Source organism: the organism of the source record quoted next, unplaced genomic scaffold, assembly GCF_019419815.1.
Source record: "Pyrus x bretschneideri cultivar Hongxiangsu unplaced genomic scaffold, Pyrus_bretschneideri_v1 Contig62, whole genome shotgun sequence".
In the NCBI taxonomy this organism is placed as follows: domain Eukaryota; kingdom Viridiplantae; phylum Streptophyta; class Magnoliopsida; order Rosales; family Rosaceae; genus Pyrus; species Pyrus x bretschneideri.
Genome location: NW_025999801.1, coordinates 2,328,702 through 2,344,267, shown reverse-complemented (window position 1 = coordinate 2,344,267; position 15,566 = coordinate 2,328,702). Strand labels below are relative to the sequence as shown.

The 15,566-nt window shown below is 37.0% G+C and overlaps 2 protein-coding genes and 1 long non-coding RNA gene across 8 annotated transcripts; 1 reads left to right on the top strand and 2 right to left on the bottom strand.

Moving 5' to 3' along the window:
• Positions 1-380: 380 nt before the first annotated feature.
• On the bottom strand, positions 381-7,511 carry LOC103959990. 6 transcript variants are annotated; one of them, XR_007253975.1, is made up of 15 exons: positions 7,283-7,511; positions 7,077-7,194; positions 6,845-6,971; positions 6,673-6,732; positions 6,358-6,537; positions 6,104-6,207; positions 5,761-6,019; positions 5,112-5,167; positions 4,448-4,495; positions 3,376-3,421; positions 3,096-3,193; positions 2,213-2,241; positions 1,572-1,681; positions 1,321-1,456; positions 381-1,114 (listed from the first exon to the last, which is right to left on the bottom strand). It is a non-coding gene; the product is annotated as an uncharacterized LOC103959990 (long non-coding RNA). The 6 variants fall into 6 exon arrangements; XR_007253978.1 differs by lacking the exon at positions 2,213-2,241; XR_007253972.1 differs by lacking the exons at positions 1,572-1,681; positions 2,213-2,241.
• A 139-nt stretch (positions 7,512-7,650) lies between these two features.
• Positions 7,651-10,133, top strand: LOC108868141. Its single transcript, XM_018650563.2, has 3 exons — positions 7,651-8,206; positions 9,218-9,292; positions 9,416-10,133. Exons 1-3 carry the CDS (start codon positions 8,204-8,206, stop codon positions 9,869-9,871), a joined length of 534 nt encoding a protein of 177 aa, XP_018506079.2. The 5' UTR covers positions 7,651-8,203; the 3' UTR covers positions 9,872-10,133.
• Positions 10,134-12,302: 2,169 nt separating this feature from the next.
• Positions 12,303-15,551, bottom strand: LOC103959993 (cilia- and flagella-associated protein 20). Its single transcript, XM_009372380.3, has 6 exons — positions 15,413-15,551; positions 14,750-14,820; positions 14,626-14,657; positions 13,595-13,836; positions 12,633-12,869; positions 12,303-12,533 (listed from the first exon to the last, which is right to left on the bottom strand). Exons 2-6 carry the CDS (start codon positions 14,800-14,802, stop codon positions 12,525-12,527), a joined length of 573 nt encoding a protein of 190 aa, XP_009370655.1. The 5' UTR covers positions 14,803-14,820; positions 15,413-15,551; the 3' UTR covers positions 12,303-12,524.
• Positions 15,552-15,566: the final 15 nt, after the last annotated feature.

Sequence of the window (15,566 nt, the reverse complement as noted above, 5' to 3'; positions counted from 1 at the left end):
CATGTATGTATTGTTGCGAGACGTTTTGATTCAACTAGAAATTATGCCCGCGCGTTGCTGCAGGAACCAACTGTTTCAGGCGTAATCGGATGAATAAAACATATTTAAGTTGAATAAATTCAACACAATTATGAACAAACAAAATGATACATGAGTGAATGAGGTTGATAAGACGAACAGTTTTGCTTTTATATACATTCAAGTGAGCTGGCATATAAACACAGTGTACAATGAATGAGAAGAAACTGAACGTCTTTGATTAGAAAGATATAGTTTCCAAAAAAGTTCTGTTTCCTTAAGAAACAGAAGAAACACATAGTTCACACATAATATGTGTCCTGCAGTGTAGGCAACCATTTCAACAGGTAATGGCAAGAAAAGAAATTAAAATATTAGGCATATGAATGCAAGCTTACAGAAACTTTGTTTTTGTACACTTTCTTCTCCCTTCAATGACAATTTGTTTCTTATCCAGAAAAATAAAATGAGCAGGTCAATGATACTCACATGCGCAAAATGCTAATCCTATGGTCTAAAGCTAACTAAGTTTATAAGTGTAAAATCAATAATTTCATTGTATTTGGATTGATCATAGTTTGTGACTTGTTAAACTTGATATCTCCTTGTACACTTTGGGAACTTGACAGCTTAAAGAAGTGCTCATAAAAGCAAATTACACAATATCTACTGAAAAACTTAAGAGAATGGACTCAATTAGTCAACAAACAGGTGTCTCACACATAAATATTAAAGACCAAAGAGAGAAAACCCAGCCGAACTCTTCAAAATTCGTTGGCACACATGCTTCATTGGCTCAATTGAATGTATAATGCATACTTAGATACAACAATTCGAGCAATAGCTCAGAAACAGTGCTGAAATTCCATTAGCACTAATCACACACTGCCGGAACAGAGATCCTAGCAAAGCTATACCAATTAAATGACAAAGACTAAAAACCACAAACAGGAAAAAAAGAAAAAGAGTTATCAGACAGCATGATTCAAATATAATTTTATTAGGGTTGGTAAAAGCACAACCCATCCAGCACTTAGAACACACAGTGGGATTTAAAAGCAGGTCTTTCTTGATTAGAAGCTCATATGTCTTGCACCTAATTTTCAAACACTCAAGCGTCAGTGTCTTAATACTTCAAACCCACAGTCCAAAACAGAAAGAACCTCATTTGATGAAAATGCCAAAATTTTCTAAGAATGGAGTCCAAAAATTTATAACATCAACCTCATGCGGGGACTTGGCTAAAATTTATTTTTAAGCATCCAAAAAGCCATTAAACTAAACATAGTTAGTTCTTCGTACCTTTGTATGAAGATCACACAGGAAAACATAATGCATTGCTACATGCTAGGTTGGAATTTCGGGGGCTAGATTAGAGCCACACTTGAGTTCGACATCGAAAGTGAGGCTTCGCTGGTGTGTTTCCACACCACATGCTCTCCAAAAGAGACAATCTCAGAATCAAAAACACATAAATAAGAAATATACACTATATATATATAGCAAGAGAAACTTAAGAAATGAAAAGTTCAATCAAAGTGAGTGAAGTGAACCTTTTTTCTTTTTTTAACCCAAAGCATTGAAAGTAGAACAAACCATTCTTTTGTCCTCTTTCTCCCCTCTTCTTGTGTCCCCCACTCTTTTTCACCCTTTGAAACAATAACTGATAAGGAAAAATAAAAAATTACTATTGAATAATCTAACAAATCATTTAGCACCATCGGTTGCCAACTTGCAATCTTGAGTCTGCTAACATTCCAAAATTATTATCAGCAAGTCTCCATATAACCTTTTTGATTTGCTTCTTTTCCTCCTATTTCCCAACCAACAACACATTTCTTATCATCTTTCTTCTTCACATATATGACAATAAACAAAAAAAAAAACAATGTGCAAAAGATACAAAAAGTAACAATAGCAACTTCATATTTACCATTTACACTTGTAGTAAAATCTCAAAATATTTCATAAATATCATATGAAATGCACAATGTTACAAATAAAATTGATTAATTAGCACACCAAAAAAAATGATAGTGGAGAACAGGAAATAACTATAAAAAATTAAAAATGTCAATAGACCAGGAGAAAACTACTTTAAACAAAATGAAAACTCAGAATTTAGGATAAAACGAAGGAAAGAAATCAAACAGAAAAGAAGACAAAAGAGAAGTAAAAAATTAAAGCAAAATACCTGAAGCTTGGTGAGATTCAAGCTTCGAACTAAAAAAAAAAACATTCAGTGGTCAACACCCAACCACTAATTAATTAAGTGGTGATCATGAACATGTGAATAAAATTGTAGAGGTTAATTATACGGAATCTTACCGCCAAAAAATAAAAAATAAACTAATTGAAATTATGTGTTGTGCACAGTGATATCGAAGAAGAAGAATTTCTATTGAAATTACAGATTTTCAATCAAATGCGGAATATACAAAGCAATTTTATTTCTGATTTGAATATAACCAACTAAATCCCACGTTGTATCAGTATCAATGGATCCAACATGGTGACCATCTGCCCCTCAAGTATTCATATCTGCAAACCCTCGTCTAAAGAAAAATTCATCCAGAAATTAATCACTGAGTACGCAAGGTTGGCATGCATATTCACATTTAATCGTGGCCATGATGATAGGAATTAAAAAAATACGAAAACAGGAATGATGTACCTTTACTTAGATTTCAGGATTCTAAAACCTGTTGCTGAGATTTGAGAAACATATGAAATGTGTTTCATGATTTCAAATTAGATTTGCATAAGAGTTCAGAAACGCAGACATCCCTTCTTTGCATTCCCCTAAATGCTAAACGCTAAACCCTAAACCCTAGGCTTTCAACACCAAAACACCCAAATAGTACCAGAATTTTGCAATGTGCAGGGAATATACTAAAAAAACTTAAACCACAATCAAGCACCATCTATCTAAACAAAATCAAAGAATCCAAACCACATACAAAATCTCCAAAATCAACTTACCCAACCCCTAAATATATAATAATAATAATGATTCTAGTAGAAATTCCAATCCACTACAACAAAACACAGAGCTAAAACAACAAAACACAGAATACCAGGTATTGCTGGATGTAGATATCCAAAACAGCAGCACCCATCAATTGATCTAATTACGTATCCATTCCCTATCCATGGCATACAAAGTATGTACTCCCTGTTTACATGTTATAAAACATTTAGTAGACCAGCAATCAAAATTAACAACCCTAATTGTTGTATACACCAAGCTCTCCAACTGAAAATGTTTAATTAAATTTTCCAACTTAAAACCCTAAATTAAATTCTACAAATTGAAATAGCAGAAACAGAATTAGAGAGAAGGAAGAAATCACTGACCTTCGAGTTGTTGAAAGCTCTGATGGATGTTTCTTTTCATCCAGCCCTAAAAACAGAACCCATAGTTGTAATATAATATCCAATCATTGGTCAAGAATCAAATTAACCCAGCCTGTGTATAGAAAAATTGAACAAATTTAGACATTTATATGTATGTATATTCCAGTAAATGCACTGAACCCTAAATTGCAAAACTACGTCAGACTGATTCAAGAAGAGAAACAGAGAGGGAGAGGGAGAGTGAGTGGGACGGAGAGAACCCTAAAAACAGAACCCTCTGGCAACCTAATACAAAATCAAGCCAACAAATTCCATTTCAATTTTGACAAAACAAATCGAAAAAGAATAATGAAAACCAGAACGAATTACAGAGGAACTGATGGGTTTATGCATCAGCAACGTGATAAAACCCAGAAACACAAAACATAATATGTATCAGCTAAAAAAACCCAAATAAATAAATAAAACACTCAAATTTCTATGTAAATCCTATCTCTCTCTGCAATTCCTAAAACAAATCTCCTAAATCCTATCTCGGACACCCCCATCTCTCTACAAATCGCACATACAAAACCCCAAACCTAATCCTTGAAATCCCACCCAAACCTAATCCCTGAAACCCTTTCTCTCGGACACCCCATACCACAGAAATGAATCTGAACTTTAGTTAATAAAATCGCAGGCCGCCTTCTCTCTTCCGACCTTTTAACAATTCACCAGTAAGATTATCTCAATAAAAACTTGTATTAGCAAATCCAGTGACGAATGATGTGAAACTAAAGCTGTGAAAGCTTATTTTGAGAAAGAATGAAAAGCCGTCTTTCTACAACTTGAAACCAAAATTCAAGTGAATGGCCCTGTAACCAAGGTTATTGAACATGATTAACTATCCGCAATATGACGACTATCCGCTACCCTCAACCTTGTAACCTGAATCAAGCTGGTTTCACACATACCAATGGAAAACCAAAATATCAATGTTTGGGGAAGTTACCTTATTTGAAATACCACTAAAAAACAGAGTATACTTTTAGGCAAACATAATTCATGATATGTGCCAAAAAGAAAATACCTCTCGATTAGATTTCTATCGTTCACGAACTTTCTCCCTGACAAACTCCTGAGATAAAACCAAAAAAGAAAATAAGTCACAACTGATGCAAGTAGAGGGGAAGGAGGCAGAGAAAAGTAGGAATTTATGAGTACACCACTCCTGTTTTAGGTTCCCAACTTATAAGGATGCTAACTTCATCATATAGGACTACCGTTAAAACGCATTTCTTTCCGAAATTAAATTAAGAAAAAAGTTCGACACTCACATGCCACAACACAATGTTACATAAAGTAATCTTACCATCACAACCAAATTGACACAAAACTTCAAACAGTCCTTTTGAAAGCGAAAGTCAAGCGATTAATCAAATACTCATTTTCCGAAAAAGAAAAAACCCAACAAAAATATATAAAAAGTAAAAGTACCTAAGTTCCCAATAGTCCAATCCATCAGAAAAATACAAACTTAAACATGTTTGAGTATAAGGACCATAAGAAAGAAGCAGGGGATGCAAAATTTTGAGAATGGGTCTAATAATACTCATCAAGTACAGATAATCAAAGTTAAAAGGAGGTAATAAAGGTATAGAAAAAAGAAGAATATATTCTACAAATGAATGAAACAAAAGATGGTGACACTGGAATGGAAACACTTCAGGAGGCCAGAGGAAGAGGGACAATACTATAGCAAATAAATTGATAATGCTTGTGCTCTCCTCTGTTCTTTCCCAAGTCGATCCTACAAACAAAAGCACAGACAAAACTTAAAAAACGATGCCAATCAATGACAGCTAAATTATCCCCATCCTGAATCTTTTATAAAACAAAGCACCAAGAAGATTTCAACAATAAATATTTCATACGACATTTAACATAACAAATATATTAACTTTAGATTCTAGACTTCAAATAGTTAACATAACAAATACAAATTTAACCATCATCTCTCTTATCCATTGCCTTTTCTACTATAAATGAAACCGGATATTAAATAACTGACCATTTTACATTGGCAGATTGCAATTTCTTTGGAAATTAGTCATAAAAGTTAATACATTTCATCACTCCATTTCTGACTTATCCTCTTATCAACTGTCGTGCACCCTAATCCAAAGAACGGAAATTTACCCGCCAAATATCAAACTGGATATCTAATAACTGGAAATTTTCCATTGGATATCTAATAAATTTCAATTACTCAATTTCTATGCAACCCCAAATCCAAATACCGTCTGTTGCTCCAAATATCAATGCAAAGATGCAAACTTTTTTATGCTACAAAAACCAAGTAAATAAGCAGATTTTTGGCAAAAGCGCTTAAAATACACTCACCAGAAGCAAAAGTGGAGGATGGGATTGAAGCCATTGCTGTGGTCCTCCTAGAGCTACAGCTTAACATCTGACACAGCGGTGTTGGCGGAGGAAGAGGCAGCGCTCTGGACAATCAGACCTCTCTGGCGGCGGTTGTGAGGCAGTTGAAATCTACCGGCCTCGGTTTATCCATTGCTGTTTGTTTTCATTGGATCTCCCATTCGGTCTCACTGTTGTTATATCCGTTTCTGTTCTTCCTTGTAAATCAGGATCTGCACCCCTGAAAACCCACAAAGACATTAGAAATGGAACCCACTGCATATCTTATGAAAATAGCGTTGAGCCTTGAGGTGTCCTCACAAACCTAAGGTATGGCGCAATTGGAGTTTTCGACAACATGAGGAAATGTGTAACCCCCATAGGCCCAGCCACATTAAAAAAGTCTCTAAGATTGTTCCGCCTCTTCTCCTGCAAAAACATTGCGGAAAAAGCTCAGCTCTTTACTTCAGATTCTTACTTCTCATTTTCATCAGCTCTTCAAATCAATTAAAATATAAACAAATCAAATATCATAAAGCATTGCAAAATATATTAAGACCAGAACGAATATTTGCATACCTTAAGCTTAAAGGCAGTGTAGGGAAGCACCAGTTTCCTCAAATCAGCTTGAAGCTGCTTTAGAGGACCAGGCAACTTGCATCTGGAAAACACAAACCTCATTGGGATTTTATCCCCTGTGATATGGTCCATATTAGCCTGCTTCTTCGTCGAAACTGACTTCACAAACACGTTCTTCTTCTGTTTTCAAATTTTCAGAAACACAACAATCAACTACGTCTCCAAGATAATTAACAAAACAAAACAAACAAACAAAAAAACCTCTTTGATTCAGTTTTCCAACAACCAAACAGAACCTAAAAATTTCAAGCTTACATTTTTTAAGGCAGCCATGATAGCGTTTGCAATTTCAGCTCCGTAACTTTGTGATTAATACTGCAAAAAATTAAAACAAAAAAATTAAACGCATTTAGAGTAGAGAGTGAGTGAATTTATGCTAGGTATTCGTCAGATAATTAAAACTAATTGAAAAATTAAACAAAATTACCTTTGGGCGTTTAGGGTTTTGGGGTATCTCTGTCTCTGTGTGAGGTTTTAGACGAAGGAAGGAGATGATTGAACGCGCGAGGCAAATTAGGTTTGTTTATTAGGCGCATCCGAATCGTCTAATCATACTAAGGAAATCAAGATGCATCCAGAACACATACAGTCAAACTGGAATGCGCAGGGAGAAGCGGAAGAAGAAAAAGAAGATCGACAGGGGGTAATTGATAGCTTACATGACACTGGTCGTGGTCGGAGTTGACAAAAATCAACGAAGTCCTGTGCGATTTCATCGTTGTGAGCCGTGAGAGAGAATACGATGGTCACATCACGATTTTATCACCAGAAGGTCGACTGTTCCAAGTTGGAAAACAGAAGAATTAAAATTCAAGAACAATAAACTAACAGAAACCAATTACAGATGAGGAAACAATCAAATTACCTCAACAAAAATCCATGATTATTCCATGAGTGCTGATTCTATGGGTTTTGAAGGGGGAAAGTTTTTTTATTTGAGATGGAGAATGTTCGATCTGGGGATTTTAGGTGAGCAGATGGGATCTGAGGGAGAGAGAAAGGGGAGGAAGAGAATGGTAAAGTGACGATCGCACCCTGCCTTTCCACGATCATCAACACGCAGGTATCATGATCAACGGCAGAGAGAGTCAGTGGCAACCTTGTAAATAAAGTGAAATTCGGCCCAAAACACTGTTCATTTCTACAGTGCAATTTTGCCAGCTTCTTTAGACTAAAGTAATGATACCAAAAAGCACATAAAATTAAAAATAAAACCAAAAAGCACGACTCCAAGTCTTACAAGTCTTCAAGTCAGTCAATTATACTGAGACTATATACAATCTCAAAAAAAAAGGATTTACAGTTCATCTGAATCCCTTTCAAAGAAGACAGAAATGGCTGGATCTTTCATGGGACAAGATTTTCTCTCCGCATCTGTCCACGTGCTGTGTGAACAGACGGCGTCAATGGAGTTGCGCGACTTATTCTCCCAAAGGAATCTTGACGACGATTCACTCAACAGACTGGGGGGGAGCTGTCGACTCTTTGTGCAGTGCTCAACTATGCAAAACAACAGCAAGTTACAAACCCTGCTGTGAGAGACTGGCTTGGAAAGCTTCGAGACGTCGTCTTTGATGTGGAGGACCTACTGGGTGAGATCACCAGTACTAGTAGTACTGCGCAAGTTTTACAACGACCAACCGATGGATTGACGACCAAGGTGTTGAACTTCCTCTCCACTTCTTTCAATCTTTGTAATAATAATCAAGGCGTGGATTCTAGGATTGAAGAGTTATTACAAATCTTAGAACATCTTGCTAAACAGAAAGATAGCTTGTTCGACGAAATGGTAAGAGCTCTATATTTATATATCTTTGATTTTATTTTATACACAAAACTACAGTAATATGCGATGAGAACCACACATTTTTTCTCCTCCCATACTTTCATGTTTAATTATATTGGTTGTTTCCCATAGCAAAACCACTTTTTAGTTCTTGTAGTTCGCACAAAGGAAGACCTACATTCATGTTTAATTATGTTGATTGTTTCCGATTGATTTAGTTGCTAAGTCAACCCATAGCAGAACCACTTTTTAGTTCTTGTAGTTCGTAGAAAGTAAGAGCTCATTTGGTAAGTACTTTTAAGCGACTGAAAGCGCTTTTAGATAAAATGTTTTTTGACCTAAACCTTAGTAAAAATGTAAGTTAATTCTGAAAAAAAACCCTTGAAGTGCTTCCAGAAAGAAGCACATAACAAGTGCTTTTAGCAGGAAACACCTCAAGTGCTTTTAGAACCCAAAAACATTTTATTTAAAAGCGATTTTAGTCATTTAAAAGCTCTTGCCAAACGAGCCCTAAGTTCTGTTAATTTCTTGTCCCGCGCTTCCTTTCCCTCATTTTCTCTCCCCACACCAACCTTTCCTCGAGAGTCGAAGACCACCGCTGCAATGCAGCCACCTCCTCGACCCATTGCGTGTGCATTATGTTGAGCTACAAGTCGATCACTTGCGCTTATTTCCTTTCAGTGAAAGGTGATTCTCATTCACCATTTTCCATTTCTGAAGCCTCATATGTTTGGGCTAGGGACTTTCGAGTCCCAATGAACATTACATATGCATGCACAGGGATTTCAAAGTCATTACTTGGAGAAGTCCTTAAAAACCCCTCATATTCAAGCCAAATTCCCTCCCCAAGTTTCCCACTTGAAGAAGTACATATCCTTTGACAAGCTCCCTTAACATCATACTTTCTTCATTTCTCTAATTTTGAGCCACTATTACAGCACTAAGATCACACACACACACACACACACACACTCACATAATACTAATTCCATCTCTGTATTTTCCAAAATGTAGGCGGATCTTTGGGATGAGAGACCTGCAAGCTCTTCACCCAACAAGGAAATTTACGAGCCTAGACAGAAGAAAAAGGTAATGAACACAATTTGATCATTAATCATATCTTTGAAAGAAAAGTAGCCATATATAGTTTCCCTTACATATTCTTGCTAGATTTTTACATTGGTTATAGTTCTTACTCATTTTCTTTTGTAGGCTGCTTCAGCAGAATTGACCTTTTTATTCATTAGCCTCTGCCTAGAGATTTTGTCCATTGCATTTGATCAGGCTTCCTCTCCAAGTAAGCCCCATTATGCATTGTTTGGTATGTTGCTGGCTATTGTGGGGGTACTCATTTCCGCCTTGGAGTTCATTTACAAAGGTATAAAAGGAAAAGTTGTACTGATAAAGTTGGGAAAGCTGTGGTGGTTTTATTATCCTCCGCCTCCCTGTTACGAGCCTTTCGGTACCATCATTGAAATTTATGGATTAGTCGGTGGCATTGCTCAGTGTGTTTCGTCTATAATTCAATATGTCTACTTCTCTCAGCATTTGGATAGTCCTTTCAAAGTCTCCCTTTTGCCTGCCATCCTTGTCCTATGTTTGATTACTTCAAGATTAAGTGAAGATCGAATGCGGATTAGAGATGGGGCAGGTGGCAGGTCACTATAAAATTACAACATCCAATCTGGTTGATTGAATTATTACACCAATTTGTGCTTATGTGCTTCTCCCAGATCCCTTAAAATGCTGGAAACTGATGCAATCAATAGTACTGTCGATTGGAGAAGGGGCAGGTGCCTGTAAAATTTTCTTTTAGCAGTGGAGTTGGCTCAACCAAAAGACTCTCCCAACTGCGCGCATGGTTTATGCTTGAGCAAGCCAATAAACTGGATGTATTGCTTTCATTTCATTTATATATATGCTTTCTAGATATCGTTTGCTTAGTCACTTGTGGATTTTGATTTCACAATGTACCCTCTTCACAAAAAGTTTCAGGGTAGCGGAAACCTTAAGAGACGCAAACATTGATATATAAAATGCACATAAAGATTTAAACTGCATATATAATTGCTTACTAGATTACAATGTGGATTTAAGGACATTGACTTCTTATGTGGTGGGCAAATTAACTGGTTCAACCCTCAGAGAACCAGGGGCGCATACTTATCTCTCAAAAAATTGAGAATAAATGAATGTCCAGGCCTGTTACCATTACTAGGCAGAGTTGCTGCCTTCGCTTCGAGAACTTAAGATTGAGAATTGTGCTGATATAGAATGTTTTAGCAGAAACATGGTGCAAAACATCCATCATCTTCAATGTTTGACTGTACACCGGTGTCCATCCCTGTTATCATTCTCCACAGATGGTCTACACAGAAGATTGACATCACTTGATTTGTAATTGTTTCCGTCCCTGCTGTCATTCCCTAGAGATGGTCTACCTAGTACTTTGACATCACTTTCTATAGACATTGTCCAAGGTTATCATTCCTACATCATGAGATGATCACCAAAATTCACATCCCTGAAACGTCTGGTTCAATACTGCACCTGTGATTCGCTTCATTCCTTCTCATTGGCCTTTTTTCCATGCTTAAGGATCTTTCAATCAGCTAGTGTGTGAATCTCGAATCCATTTATTCTGAAGAATGTGATGAAAATCTCAGCCATCTCAATGACTTGAAGATCGAGAAGTGTCCAAATCTGTTCACTTTCCCTGAAGGAGGCTTGCCTGCCCCCAACCTGATTTCCTTGAAAGTCATAGATTGCGAGAACTTAAAAGTCATTTCCTAAAGGAATTCACACCCTCACTGTCCTTCAAAAATTGTACATGGAGGGTCTTCGATATCTTGTGTCATTTGCAGAAGGGGGTTTGCCTCCCAACCTACAAGAATTTAGAGTCATGCATTGTAACACACTCAAACCTTCAGAGGAGTGGGGTTTGCACAGACTTGGCTCCCTTAAAAAATTCACGAATTGGGGAAGTGAGGATCCATTAGAGATGTTGCTCAACGATCATCTGCTTCCTACCACTCTTATCACTCTCGGTATTTGTCATCTATCAAGTCCAAAATCTTTGGATGGAAAGGGACTTCAACACCTCACTTCTCTTCAGAACCTAGGATTTTGGTGGTGCTCCAGTCTCGAATCTCTGCCAGGATCGGTGCTTCAACACTCACTTCTCTTCAAAATCTACGAATTTTTGGGTCTCGAGGCTCCAATTCCTGCCAGAAGTGGGCGTGCCGGAATCTCTTTCTTTGCTGCACATCATTGGCTGCCCCTCGCTGACCCAACGGTGCCAGACAAAAATCGGGGAAGATTGGGCGAGGGCTCACATCCCTTGTATAAGAATAGATAACGAAGTGATCATATGGACAGGTATGTGGAACCACTTATCTGTAAAGGAATCCATTACTTAACTGGTTTTCCATGCTCTTCTGCAAATTCAGGATTCAAATCGAAAACAAAACCTATATGCACATTGCATTGCACAAACTATACTCATTTCAAACGGTTAAATCTAAAACATTGTGCATTTCCTTAATTCCCACTGAACATATAATTCAGAGCTAGGCTTGCATATCCATATTGAACTTCAAAGATTTTACAGCATCTGATAAAAATCATCATGTTCATAGCTTTACCTGTCATTCCAGAGCTTCCGCTTGCAAGGATTTCTTCGTCTGTCATTGCGCGAGGAGGGTTTGCAATTTTACAGTACTATTTCTTTCATCAGTTATGTAAATGCGTAGACAAATCCTGTAATATCTGTTAGACGGTTAATTTCATGGTCCGAAACTGAAAGCATTCATTCTTCTCAAGAACACAACAGTTGACAATTGTAATGCGGTAATAAAACTATCGATGAACATTGCAGATGAACTGTTATTAACATATTTTTCTTTTCGTCATCATTATTTCCGGAAATTTGAAGGGCTTTCCCTTCTGTTATACTGTTCTCGCTGTATCACCACAAAGCCCATATTAACAGGGAGCGTGTAGAAGGTGAAAAATTGTGCAGTAGTCGCTTTTGGGTAATGCGACAAACTGAAATCTAAGAGGCGAACTGAGACATAAGGGGGGAATAAAACATGAGGCGGAACAATAAGCATACCATATCATATCACCACTAACAGTACTTTAGGCACCATGAGTTTTCTAAATTTTAGTTACAATATTGTGTAGCAGATAAGTTCTTTAACAAAATAAGTTCGAAAAAGGGTCCAGAAATAAACAAATCAAGCACATCCACACAATTACAATCTGAAGAAGTATCAAAATCCAGCTTCAATGGGTTCGATCCCTCCTTTGTTGCATCATATCATGCTTTCTGTAAAGCACAAACATTACAAGCAATGAGTGGACAATCGAACGACATGGTACAGAACCATAATTACGGGCATTAGAAGACTGGATCAATCTAAATTACCTGCATTGGGAGGTACAACTTAAACTCAGGAGGAAGTTCCTCTTCAGAGTACAAGCGGTCAGAGAAATATATCCTCCTCAGGCGGCAATTTGCATGAACCTGAACTCGCAGTGTCTCCACATAGTTTGTTCCATAGGCTCTCCTGGTAAAATCAGCCAGATTAAACTGGATTTGATTCCAGCCATCATCCATCCTCAGCGGCATAGTGCAGATATACGGCTTCACTCGAGTTACAGCCTACAAAACAAAATTAAATACATAACCTCTTGTATCTTGTATCACTTCGACATTTCTACAGCAGCATGATCACTCCAATGCGGAGCATTATTAGTCACAGCGTTATAAATTCAAATCAGAATCCTTCAGCAGTCAAACTAATAGCACGTAAACGTTCACCAGAACTACTAGTCCAAAACTTTACCTACCATTTCAGTCATAAATCCCAAAAGACGGAATACAAGACACACACTATACTAAGAATCACTGAGCAACAATCTACCTAGGTGACCAATGGGTTTGTATCCTCCACTGCTCAACTCGAAATGGCAGGCAATCTCCAAGGAAGCATATCAATGAGATTTTATAGTCCCAGTTAGTCAACCCTGTCAATGCCACATCTATTCGCCATATTACTATCCCACCTTGGACTGAACCTCAGGACATGATTTTCCCCAACATATTCATGACACAAATGCAACACAACAGACATTGTTGATAATATTAACAAAGAAATCAGAGCGAAATATGACCAATTTTATGCCAAATGAATCTTAAAAGACAACCATAAACGCTTTAGACTTGTTTGCGAAATATAGATATCTTTGAGACAGACATAAGAAGCATTACGGTGTACCAGAATATTCCCTGAAATACCAAATGGAAAAAAGAAGAAAACAGAGAACAACAAGATCAACCCATTACGCAGTTGATAAACATCAATAAACATGGGCAAACTTACACACTTGAAAATTGGAAGCTCGAAAACGTCGCCTGACATTCTTGTCATCCAGAATTTGAATCTCAAATGTGAAATATTTCTTCAGATTCTTCACAATCATAACCAGGAATGGAAGCTTTATACTCAGTGTAGCTGATGGGTCTGCCGGGCAAGTAATGTATGTGGACTGGATGTTCGACCCAACTATTTCAAGAACATTGGATTGTATGTCTTCATCCTGTGGTCTTTTTATATGCCCATCAACAACTGCTCAACAAAACAAACACATAATATCAAACCAGGCACAAGTTACTCCATCATCATGTCGATACCTCAAAGGCATGCACCTACCAATAACGCCTCAAGTAGAAAAATAGTTGTTTTCACTATAGCATAAGAAATGCCCCACAGTCCAATACAAACATAAATCTACATACATTCCCATATGCACATGCCTCATTATTTACTTTGTCAGGAACACACTTAAGAAACTCTTAAATTTAATTGTATATCAAAGTGTTAAGGGATCCATCCATCTGTCGATTTTTGTAGCTAATGCTCCTATCAGAAGATTAGGTGCTCAGCAGTCACCAATGTTAACAGAAATAAATGGCGGACTAACATGGATGTTGCATGCCGAGCATGAAGACAATAAATCTCCATACTTAACTGGATTAACACAATATTAACTCAATCAGGAAACAAGGTCTCGGCCTACACATTCAAACAGAAAAGACAAACTCCTTTGACGATAAGAGAGATGGATAGCAATGACGAAGACAATATTGAACCATGATTAAGCACTTTCAGGTACCAAACTATTAAAAACATACAAGCCATGTTGTCCTTGTGCTACCACTTCAAAAGTGTGTTATCAAAAGTGTGATTAAGATTACTTCATCAACTCAGCTCACAATTTAGGAGGGAAAAAAATGTGAAAAACGTAAACAACACTGAAGCGTCATAATGCATCATCGCACATTGATATTCGTAACAGGTTGAATTTCACAAGAATCTCAAAATCTAATCAATATGTTTAGAGTCAAAACCACTAACCTTCTTTATCCCAAATCTGCAAAGGTTTACTCCTGAATATTCAAAACAATGCACAGCTTAACATCAATGTTACAACTGCAAGGATAAGAAAACATTCCAAAAACGAGAGAAAAAGACATCATACCCAAGGCTGTATAGAATGGACAGAAATCCGGATTGAAACGTGTTCTTGAACATTTTTACTTCTAATTCGAGCTGCAACGAGAACAACCATCTTACATTATAAATTAAAATAAAAAAATTGAAATCCCAGTAATTTAAGCTACACAATCAATAACTTATACAATGAAACAGAATATTAAGTAATTTCCAATACACTAAAATTACTCAAAACACAACTAAAGCATGATTAACCAAAGTTAATTACTTCAAAGCTAATCAATATGGATCAAAACATACCTAAAACGGAAAAAAAAGAAGTCTATAAAGGGTTTCAAAAATTCAAACATTCTTTATATTTAAAAACGATAGGTTGCTACTTTGTGACCTAAAGGTCACGTGTTCGAGTCTGCGTACAATAGACGTTCACCACCCTCGCAAAGTGGGGAGCTTGTTGGCTTGGATCGCCCTTTTTCTATAAACGATACTATAATCTACACTAAATTTCGAGGACGAAGATACGAACTCGGGTGCAGAGAGCCAGTATTCTATGAATCATAGAATATGAACCCTAGTTATTCATTCTTGCAAAGAATTTGTACACAAATCTAGAAGCTATCTCTAACCCTAACTTAGATTAGCACTAAGAAAAAAAAAAAAATTGAAGTCGGACGGAATTGCAATTTACCCGGGAAATAGTCCTCCTTTCAGCACCGACGGGAATTGCAGGACTTTGCGAGCCTCTCAAAAGCCCTAACGCTCGCTCATACACCGATTTCAAATTCCTCTCCTCTCCTTCTCTTTAACCATTTTTACCTTAATTTCGTTAAGACTATAATACC